This window comes from Dromiciops gliroides, chromosome 5 (assembly GCF_019393635.1).
Source record: "Dromiciops gliroides isolate mDroGli1 chromosome 5, mDroGli1.pri, whole genome shotgun sequence".
Taxonomy (NCBI): domain Eukaryota; kingdom Metazoa; phylum Chordata; class Mammalia; order Microbiotheria; family Microbiotheriidae; genus Dromiciops; species Dromiciops gliroides.
Window position 1 is genome coordinate 57,894,161 of NC_057865.1, and position 12,183 is coordinate 57,906,343.

Genomic DNA, 12,183 nt, shown 5'->3' on the forward strand with positions numbered 1-12,183 from the left:
TACAAATCACCACTGATTTTTACAGGATACTGTAACATAATTGCCTCATACACATTGTATTTTACAGAGGCAAAGACACTGGTAGTCATTCTCCTCATTTTCTATTTCAAATTTGAAATGTTTCTACTTCATTTCTTTGCGATTTGCCTCTTTGGCTATTCATTCTTCAATCCCATTTGTAGTATTTCTTCATGATTTCATTGGCTGAAGTGGGCAAAGATGATCAACTACAGGCGTAAGTGCTGCTGAACTCAGACTATGAACTATTTATTGAGTCCACCCCATCTCACATAAGTGGGTTTGGTCATCCTGTTGCTAGCCTTGCTTTTTCCTTTTACCAAACCTCTTTCCCCCAGTACCCAGAAGTATGATTGAAATATTTATATGGGAAAATGAATATTAAGGAGAAAAGATGGTTGTTTCACTGCCAAAGCAAGACACACTGATTTCAGACCCATGAGTCATAATGTCTTGTAAACAGTTATGTAGACATCATTTCGAATCTTATCAATCAGTCAAAAACAGCTCCCTATTGGGTGCCTACTGTGTCACAGACAAATGTGCTAGGTATTTGAGATACCAAGACAAAAATGAAAAGTCTTTGCTCTCTAAAAATTGACATATTATCCAGGGAGTCATTTTCACATAAATATATGAAGTATAGATTAAAGGTAGTTTAAAGAGGGACAGTGTTAATAGTGCAGAGGGGTTAGGGTAAGGGGAAATAAGGAGGTCCAGGAATGGATTAATATAGGGTAGTGCATGAAGACCTTTGTCTTTAAGGAAGTAAATTCAATGATGTGTAAGTAAGGAGGGAGCATAGTGGTGAGGACCATTGCAATGGTATGGAGATAGGAAATTAAATGCTATAAATTTGAGGAACAGGAAGAAAGCCAGTTTAGTTAAATTGTAGTATGTTGGAAGGGGAACCATGAAACTAATGATCACAGATTTAGATCTAGAACTGGTTTTTGACCCCATTTACTCTGGACCCACTCATTTTACTAATCAGGATATCCAGACCCCAGAAAGGTTGAGACTTGAAGGCAACCCTGGTTCAATTTTATTTCTGGATCCTCATGATCCTACAAACAACTTGGCTTAATAGTACATGCTTAATAAATGTTTGTTGAATGACTAATGTGTGAATATCTTTGGTATGCTCTCATATGTATGATGAGTATTGTTTATTGCCTTCTCACTGGATGGTGGAATAGATGGAGGGAGAAGGAGGTAAATTTTATAAGCATTTCTCAGATGCTATAAAAATGTTAACTGTGTTTGGTACTGTCCATCTCAATCTGAACAAGGAGGCTAAGGGCCTAGTGTGGTCACTAAGATAATAACATTTCAATGAGCAGTTTGGGTATTTTTTTTTTCTGTGAATTAATTATTTAATTTAAAATCTCTATTATTTGTATCAGGTATCCTACAATCCTTGTCCAAAGATGTAGTAATGAAATGCTATATAATGATACATTCCTATACCATGTTTTCTCTGTACTCAGTTGACATTTTTTGATGCTTGCAGTTGTTGTTGTTTTTATTTTTGACCAAATGACCCATATAGAACTGGAGAAAAAGAAACCTGGGTCAATTATTTCATCTGTAGAGTTTAAAAATGAAATCACAAAGGCAAGACATTTAATTACATCTACCATAATTCTTCCTTTTGCATTCTTTTTACATTTTTTGGCATACATCTCAGTACAGGTCTCTTCTCACTCTATTCCATATTCTACTCTGCTGCCCAAGTGATACTCCTAAAAGGTAGGCTTGGTCATGGCACACATACACCCTTGATAAATTTAAAACTTATATCAAGTATAAAATATAAAATCTTGTTTGGCATCTAAAGGCCTACATAACTTCCCCTACCTCTGAAACCTTTGCATTCTTCTTACATAATCTCCCCTATTTATGCCAGTTTAGTGACATCAACCTCTTTGCTATTCCTCAAATAAGATACTTAGTCTCCTGGCTTTACAAATTGTCCCTGGCTTCCCAACATGCCTGAAATTCTATTCTTATTCATCTCTACCTACTGGCTTCCCTAATTTACCTTCAGTCCTAACTAAAGTCTCACCTCTCATAGGAAGCAATTCCCTCCCCCTCCCCCCTTTATTCTGGTTTATCATCTCTATTTTACCTTTTATCTTATTTGCACATAGTCACTTAACCTCTTTTTTCTTCAGTTTTCTCATCTGAAAAAGGGGATAATAATAGCACCTACCTCCCAGAGTTCTTACAAAAATCAAATGAGATAATAATTGTAAAGTGTTTAGCACAATGCCTGGCACATAGTAAGTGCTAGATAAATGTTAGTATAACGATGATGGTGGTGGTGGTGGTGGCAGCAGCCAAAGCTTCCCTTTTAGACTGAGAGATCATGGAGAGTAGAAACTGTCTTCTGTCTTTCTTGGTATTTCCATTATTTAACACACCTCCATATACGTACGGGGCACTCAAGTGTTTGATTGATTGAGTGACATTTACAAGGTTTCTGAGGAGTAGGAATATCTGGTCTATAGAGTTCTGTTTCCAATCTCAGACTGGCTGGGAGATTGTTAGGCGTATAATTCTCATTTTTTCCTATGGAGTGAATTAGAACTTGCTTCAGTAAGAGTTCCACTGATATTTTAACTGAATGAAATATCCCAGCACTGTAAAATGGGTGCAAACCGAACAACACAATAAGAGCAGGAAAGATATTCTGTTACCACCCTTTAAAGCCTCCTTTACTACTACTATCAGTGACTTGGTTATAACTGATGCTTTCTCCAGACTGATTAACCAGACTGCAGCAAAATAAATTGGAGGAAATTATCATGGAACTAATTGGAATATTCCACCATAGATTTAATTAACATACAGTAGATAGAAAACAAATAAATAATCTGTTCAATTACTCTAGTAAAATAAAAGGATGAGGTTGTTTTTGTTTATGCCCCAGCTGAGTGGCAGGATATGATCATTCATACTGCCCAGAATCCTTTTTCTTTTTTCCAAAGTATAATGATTGGTGGTGATTTTTTGAAAAGCAGTTTGATAATTTAATGAAAATATAAGGCCAGGGGCAGCTAGGTGGTACAGTGGTTAGAGCACTGGCTCTGGATTCAGGATGACCAGAGTTCAAATTTGGCCTCAGAAACTTGACACTTACTAGCTGTGTGACCCTGAGCAAGTCACTTGACCCTCATTGCCCTGCCCCCCCACCCAAAAAAAAATTATGAGGCCACAATACAATATCTACAGAGGAGGGATGTTGGGATGTCAACAGGTTTTTAACTTCATATTTATACATACCCTCTCAAGATTTAACAGGGGTTTTACTATGAGGTCCATAAACTTAGAAATATTTTGCTAACTATATTCAATACAATCAGTTTTCTTTACAATGCTATAGTAGTAGTAATATATTTTATGCATTGGAAAAACATTCTTGTGAATGGGGTGCATCCATAGGTTTCATGACACATGGAAAAATGTTAAGAGTTCATGCTCCAAAATTTGGGAAAGATTATCCAATCCTTCTGATGTAATGTTTATGTTCATTTTGATGACCAACCAGCTGACATCATGGGAACAGAGTAGTAACAACTTCTCTCTCTACAAGTCAATTGTCTAGTATCCTCACCAATAAAGAACAGAGTTCAGATATAAGAAGTAAACAATAAGTATGACAAAACATGTCTGAGAAGCCCTACAAGTGAGTGCTCTTAAAGCTAAGGAGATTCTGCTTGGTCCTCACACAGATCTCTTCTCAAAATCAAATTTTATTGATGTTTTTGTTTTATATTGTCTGAATTTCTCCTTTTATCCTCCCCTTCCCCTCCTAGAATACCTTATAATAAATATTTTAATAAATTTAATTAAACATTTTCCAATTATACATAATTATTTTTATTGATATCCAAATTCTTTCTTCCTCCCATCTGTTTCCCCTTCTTGAGAAGGCAATTTGATATCAGTTATATATCTGAAGTCATGCCACACAGATTTCCATATTAGTAATGCTGTAAAAGAAAACTCAAATGAGATAAAACAAAGAAAGATTAATGAACATTTTTTACAAATATGCTTCAGGGGCAGCTAGATGGCACAGTGGCAAAGCACTGGCCCTGGATTCAGGAGTACCTGAGTTCAAATCCAGCCTCAGACACTTGATACTTAATAGCCGTGTGACCCTGGGCAGGTCACTTAACACTCATTGCCCTGAAAAAACAAACAAACAAACAAAAAGAAAAATATACTTCATTCTTCATTCATACTCCATCAGTATGTTGTATGCAGTTGGATAGGATTTTTTATCATTAAGTCCCTCAGAATTGTCCTGAATCATTGTATTGTTAAGAATAGCTAAGTCATTCATAGTTGATCATCATAAAGTATTACTGTTACTGTGTAAAATATCCTGGTTCTGCTCACTTCACTTTGCATCAGTTCATATGTCTTCCCAGGTTTTTCTGAAACCATCCTTCTCATCATTTCTTATAGCACAATAGTATTTCACCACAATCTTGTACAACAACTTGTGCAGAGCCATTCCCCAGTTGATCGGTAGCCCATCAATTTCTAATTCTTTGCTGCCACAAAAAGAGATTCTAATTTTTTTTGTAGACATAGGTTCTTTTCTTTTTTCCTTGATTTCTTTGGGATTCAGACTCAGTAGTGGCATTGCTGGGTCAAAAGGTATACATAGTTGTTATAGCTCCTTGGCACAGCTCCAATTTATTCTCCAGAATGGTTCAACCTGTTCACAACTCTACCAACAATGTTTTAGTATCCCGATTTTTCCACATCCCCTCCAGTATTTGTCATTTTCCTTTTCTGTGATATTAGCCAATCTGATAGCTGTGAGGTGGTACCTTAGAACTGTTTTATTTTTTATTTCTCTAATCAATAGTGATTTAGACTATTTTTATGTTGTTATTGGTAGCTTTGATATCTTTTTTCCCCTGAAAACTTACTGTTTAAAATCTATAACCATTTATCATCAATAGAATGGCTCTTATTTGGAAAAAAATTAACTCAGCTGAGAAATGATGCCTTGATAAGAGAAATTTAATGTAAATTTTTCTGTGTCCTGTTTTCCTTCTCATTTTGACTATATTGCTTTTTGTTTGTGCACTTTTTAAATTTCATGTAAGCAAAGTTATCTATTTTACATTGCATAATTCTATCTCTTGTTTGATCATAAACACTTGCCTTACCCATAGATCTGACAGGTACATTTTTTCCATCCTCCCCTAATTTATTTAAAATACCATCCATAGACACACATGAATACACATGTAAATATATAAATCTGGACTATTATAACCTATAAACCCATGCAAGTATATGTTAACATACACATGAGTATGCATTCATATGTAGTGATAATAGTAATTATAAATTTTATTTATTTATATATACACACATATATATATATATATATATGGGTATACACACATAGAATCATAAACAATTTGAAAGGAGAAATGAGTTTTAAAAGACTGGAAATTCTCTCATCTCTTATCAAATAAGAAAACAAATGGCTTCACTAGTTTTTGATGTACACTGTGAATAATTTGTGTTGCATGTTGCAAACACAGCAGGCATCTGACCTGTTGCCTGTTTGACGCTTGTCTGTGCTCTTTAAAACAGCTTCTTGTTTTACTTGCAAGCATCTCAAAAGCCTATATATAAAGGAGTCTTTCGCAGATTTGCCACTAGCTCCCAGCTAGAGATTATGAGCAGGAGCTCTTTCAATAGTAGAGCTGTCTCTGACAGCTAATTATTTGGTAAAGGTGAATTCAGATGTTTTTATGAGTAAAGGGACAGAAGGTGTACAATGTTCAGCAATGGGGCATCCTTCTTTACTAAGGTGTAGACTATGCATTCTTCATTGGCGTATCATCTCTTAGCATGTACTTTCTCTACTTCTTTCTGTACCATTTGACAAAAGGGATGGGGTAGGGGGGAAGCAGAAGAATCCTGAAGGTGGTGACCCAGGGCATGATTATAACCTATGACAGTGCAGGGTCTGGATGTCAAAGTCTAGAAATGGTAGTTTCTCCAAAGAAAGAATTTGCCCCACCCTCCCTGAAATGCAAATTTCCTGAGAAAAAGCTCCATTTATCCCATGGAAGTTACATCCTTTGTCTTTGAACTGCCTTGTCCTATTCATACCTTTTTACTCCAGATGATTTCTATGGCTGTTGTTTTGTTGTTCAGTCACGTCTCACTTTTCATGATCCCATTTGGAGTTTTCTTGGCAAAGAAATTGGAATGGTTTCCCATTTCCTTCTCCTGCTCATTTGACAGATGAAGAAACTGGGGCAAAAAGTTAAGTAACTTTTCCAGGGTCACACAGCTAGTAAGTGTCTGAGGCTAAATTTGAACTCAGGTCCTCCTTTCTCCAGACCTAGTGCTCTATCTACTGTGCCACCCAACTGCCCCATTTCCCTCCCAAATTACATGAAAAGATTCTTGACGGCCATGACCATGTACTGTTTTCTTTGTATCCTCTGTGTAGCCTAATGCAGACAGAACTGTCTACTAAAGGCACTATCTGTCTACTAAAGGCTCACCAAATAAAAAACCATCCAACTGACAGATTAACAAACAAGCAGCTTCAAATGGGTCTTTCTCCAATAATATGGCCTAGGTCATGTCAAAGACTTAGCTGTAATTGCTTTGTTAGGCTGCGTCTGTTCCTTCTGCTGTGGTCACCAGAACCCCCAGCAGCCAGACTTCCATTTGATTTCCTGGGGAATGAGAGGATAGTGTCTCTTTAGGAAGAAGGAGGGACATCATTAGTGCTTTCTTCTCCCAAATGGGGAAAATGAGAGCCATTAAGCTTGTGACCATAAATGAAAGCTTAGATTGATTAATGGGGCTTCAAACAGCAATCCTAATGATATTATAGGCTTTATTAAACACATTTTGATCTCTGAGAATGTTTTTGCCTTAGGGGAAAATCACAGCTGTAATTAAATCACTCTTTCCTTAGCCCTTTTTGATCCTACAACCTACCAGTTGTAAAGCCTGTCAAATCATATTTTGGTAAGGTGAAGAGGACATCCCCGGGGAGAGGGAGCTTGTCCCTTTCCATGAGAAACTGCATACCCTGACCTATTGAAATGAAAGATTGGGAGTAGTGATTGAATCTAATTTTCCCTCCTGTAGTACAAGATGAACCAGGTCAGCAGGGCCAGTCCCCACTGATGACTTTGAAATACCATTATGATTGGTCTCCTTGCCTTTCTGTCCATTTCTATAGGTGCTCATCCCTATCATACTTAGCTGTTCTGATAGTACTCCTAGGTGATACAACAAAAAGGGGGAACTTGCAGAGTTTTAGACATCTCAGAAGTGTTTTGCTGGATTAGACAGGCAGGGAATCAAGTTAGAACATAAGAAACTAAATCAGTGCTAGAATGAAACTATGTAAAATTTATCCACATGCATTAAAAATTGCTTGTCACTCATTATAACTCATGCATCAAATGGGACATAAAAGTGAATACTATACAATTCTATTTTCCATTGAATCAAACAGTCCTTAGTTGAATTTTTCTATTTTCATGAGATCTAGTTTGTTTTCCTGGGACTGGCAAAAGAGGATAGTTATTTACCATGACTTGGAGGAAGGAGAAAATATATTGCTATATGAATGCAAACTGTTTTAGGGCCTCTGTAGCCATTGCCATATAGTCAAGATCCATGACATCTGTACATGTGACTGAGACACCAAGGTGGTGCACTAGGCAGAGTGCTGGATATAGAATTAATCAGATTTGACTTCAAGTTTTCTTACTAATTGCCTGACAATAAGCAAGTCATTTAATATGTGTTTTCATTTTCTTTATATATGAAAAGGGGATAATAATAGCACTTACTTTCCAGAGTTGTTGTAAAGATCAAATAAGATAATCATTTAAAGGTGCCTAGCAAAGTACCTGGCATATAATTGCTATGTAAATGCTATTAATACTTGAATAATGATCAGTAGTGTTAATATCCTTATTCCACATATATTACATTGAACAAGCATAAAGAATAATCATATTTTTAAATGTTTGATTGTTATAAGATGGGGTTTCCTTTTTATGGCTAGCAAAATGAAGATGTTTTATTTGGAGCACTATATCCCACCCCCCTCAGCTAACGATTTCCACATAGCACAAGAAATGCTTTTTGTTGTTTTGATTGCTTTCTCCCATACAAGGATTATGGAATGTTTGTGACAAAAGGCAACCTTTTCTTTTCCCAAACAGATGTGCTTTATGAAGTTGTCCATGGTTTTTCTCATGGAGAAGAGGAGGTGGATATAGACTCACATGTGTACAGCCACAGATGGAAAAGGAACTCTGAGCCACTCAAGTCAGTTGACACCAACCGAGCGAGTATGGGTCAAGATTCATCAGAACCCAGAGGCTTCACAGATCTGCTCCTTGATGATGGACATGACAACAACACACAGATTGAGGTAGAGCTAATGTCCTTAGCATTTGGAATTCAATCTATGCCATTCTAACTAAACAAATAGTGATTGACCATCTATTGGGTGTAGGGCGCCATTGCTATATTTTCAGGGTAGCTACAGAGCACAGATGTGACATGGTCCCTACTTTAATAGAGCTTATGAGGCAGCCATCGGGACACTCAACTTTTGTGATTCATCTAAAATACATATATTACAGCTCAATCATTTAGAAGGAATGCAATTATTTATTTCATTAGTCTTCGAATCATTGAGTTAGAAGGGGTCTTAGAGACTATTTAATATAGCTCAAGTCTCTCATTTTACAGTTCAGGAAACTGAGACCCTTGGAGCATAAATGCCTTTCTATGACATGTGACTAGTTCTGAGCAGAGGGAAGGATAGAAACCAAGTTTTCTTTGTACTATGCTTTGACATCCAAGCCCTCCATTTTGTAAAGCTAAGTTGGCCTCAGAAATGGAACAAATAACTAAATTATCTGCCTCATGAATTTGAAGATCAGTTTATTCATTCTTCCTGAGCCCCAGCCTACATGGCCATGGGAGAGACTTCTAAATTTTCCAAAAATAACAGCCTTTTCTCTTCTGTGCTCTATTATGTTTGTGATACTGTTTTTTGTTTGTGAAGGGTTTATGTAGCAGGAAGCAGATAAAATACGAGTATTGCAAACAGCACTACAACTTAGTTTTCCCCTGATGATTGGCAAAACGTCTGTCTGGCTTTCCCCCTAGAAGAAAGAAACATTAAGAATTCTGAATAAGGAGAAGTGCTTGGCAGAAATTTCCAAGATCCTTTGTACAAGTCACTAGGGTTTATCAGATGACGTCACTGGTCACTGGGTGGACAGATGAAGAACCTCCCCCAGTGCTAACCCTAATCTCTTCTTAGCTGAATATTTGCAGCACTTTTCGAATTGAAAAGATGTCAGAAGCTGGTCTCTCCTTACTCTAGTCAATGCTACACAGAGCTGCCAAAATAATCTTCCTCAGGTATCAGGATGACGTTCTGTTTCCCTTATTTAAGAATATTTGGTGTCCTTCTATTGATTTGAGGATAAAGCACATTTCTCAGTTTAAGAAGTTTGCCAAATCTAATAACCTCTTCTTAATCCTTATCCTTCTTAACTGTCTCTGTTGACCATTCTCTCCTTTGGTATACTCTGTCCTTTCTGGATTTTCTTGGCAATGCTCTCTCCTGATTTTCTTGTCTGTCTGACCAATCTTCTGTGTATTCTTGGTTCATTCATTATCTTTGTCCCATCTACTAAGCATGGATATACTAAACACTTTGTTTTAAGCTTGCCTTTCAAGTCTTCCCTCTCTACAGTCTCTTGTTAGTGCCTCCACCACCACCTCTCATTCCATGGTTCAATAATCACCTTTATTATCTAGTTCTAATCTCTGTTTCTCTGTCTTTCTCTCTGTCTGTCTCTCTGTCTCCCCACCTCTGTCTCCCTGTCTCTTTCTCCCTTTCTCTTTCTCTCTCTCTCTCTCTCTCTCTCTCTCTCTCTCTCTCTCTCTCTCTCTCTCACTAGTCCCACATCATGAAATGATTTTTGGCCAAAAAATGGCTTCCTATAGGCATTTCAGTCTTATATATCCAAAATAAAGTTATTCATCTTGTCTCTCTTCTCTGCCTCTCTCTCACACAGACAGATACACATATAAGAGCCTACCCTTTAAAACCTTCCCATATATTTGAGGACACCATGGCTATACCCTGCCATGTCTTACTCAATTCTTTATATTCATGACACAAATGTAAACATTTCCAGATATTACAATTTCCATATCCATTGACTCTTGTATCTGTCCTATTATGGGTAGTCATAGTTCACCATCCTAGTTCAGACCCCACTCAACTCGAACTTGGAGTTTTGCAGTTCCTCCTTATTTTCCGTACCTCAAGCCTCACTTCTCTTTCCAATCAAGCCTACTCGTGGGCACCAAAGAGATTTTCCTAAATATTAGTACTGACCCTGTCACCCCCTGCTCCATTAAACTCCAATGATTCCTTATTACCTTCACAATTAAATATATACTATTGAGTGGGATATTTAATGCTCTTCACACCTTTGCTCCTTCCTGCCTTTTCAATCTTTCTACACATTATACACTTTTTCTTCTCTGTTAGCAGCCATATTGTCCTAGTTGCCATTCTTTGCAAACACTGTTTTATCTTGTCTCTATGCATTTCACTGGTTATCCCCTATGCCTGGTACATATTTCTTTCTCACCTTCACCTCTCACAATCACCAGTTTTCTTTAAGTGTCACCTTCTACATGAAGCCATGACACCCCTCATTCCCTGAGATGCTGGTCTTCCCCCTTCCTGATCTATCCTCGATTCATTTTTGGATACATTATGTATGTTCATACATATGCATGCCCCCCATCCCATTAGAATGGGATCTTCTCGATAGCAGATGGTATTTTTCCTTCATTCCTTCCTTCCTCTCCCCTCCCTCTTTCTTCCTCCTCTTTCTTTCTTCCTCTCTACCTTCTTTTTTTTTTTTTTTGGCTAGTGTTTAACTGAGTGCTTGGCATACAATAGTTAATAAATGCTTGTTAATTGATGTTTAAAATCCTTCTGATTCTAGCGCCAGCCTAATTTTCTAGGGTTATTTCACATTACTCCCTCCCTTTCATAAACTTTGCCTTCCAAATACACTGATGTATTTAGGATTCTATCTCCTGCCACTGTACCACTGCCCAGGATGTTCCAGATGCCTAGAGTATCCTCCCTCTTCATTTATTCCTCTTAGAATTTCAAACTTCAATTAAGGTTTAGCTCATGAGTCACATTCTTTGAGAAACTTTTCCATTAGGGTAGGGATTAGTTTTATTTCTTTTTCTTTGTACCCCTAATGCTTTAATACATGGTTGTTGAATTGTAAATTGAAAAAAGGGAGGTACTGGGGAGTGAGCCAAGAGCATGCAGGCAGCTCTTCTCCCATCTGCTGGGTATGGTTTTGTTATGTCAAGTAAATAATAAAACTCTACTCTAAGCAAATGCTTACCTAAAATATAGCCTCCCAAAGATAGAAGTATACAGGGAAGTACTTTTTCTCACTATCCAGAACAAGCATCCCACTGAGATGAAAAAAGAAAATAGAACCCATTATGACTTTGCGTTCTCCATTGTACTATGGAGCAGAGTCACACAAAGTGGAAAATAGTTGAATCTATTGCCTTGGGGACTACTATAGCTAGAATTTAATCCTAGCCACTACTAAATGCATGGTTTTATAATTAGGAGATTTTTCTTTTCATCCTGATGTCAGAGATAAACCATGCAATGTTATTAATTTGGAAAGGAATAATAACACAACACAACACACACACACACACACACACACACAGACACAGGCTTTGTAATGTCTTTTGGCAAGAAGTTAAAAAAAATATTGTCCTGAGGCAAGGCTGGATAGAGTGTATTTGTCACCTGCTTCTCTCTCAGTGTCTCTCTTTGAAGATCACTGCCTCTTTTGTTGCACACACTTCTGCCTGATTTGACTTCACAAGAGGAAAGAAATGGATGTGCATTTTGATTGCATAGGCTTAATAGAAACAGTGGGTATCCAAGATTCCATGTGTCCTTTCCTCCAAATACTTCCACTGCCAGTGATAAGAATGGGAATTATTTAGTCTAGGAATGTGGGCTGCCCTGCATTCAAACTCATTTGTCTAGTT

At 37.3% G+C, this 12,183-nt stretch overlaps 1 protein-coding gene across 2 annotated transcripts in view; it reads left to right on the forward strand.

Annotated features, from left to right (window-relative positions):
• The window catches only part of PLXDC2 (plexin domain containing 2), a 501,202-nt gene that overhangs the window by 178,299 nt on the left and 310,720 nt on the right, over positions 1–12,183 (forward strand). For both annotated transcript variants that reach the window (XM_043966481.1, XM_043966482.1), the window contains exon 2: positions 8,265–8,476. In XM_043966481.1, coding sequence (XP_043822416.1) covers positions 8,265–8,476 — 212 coding nt within the window. The remainder of the gene's footprint in view (positions 1–8,264; positions 8,477–12,183) is intronic.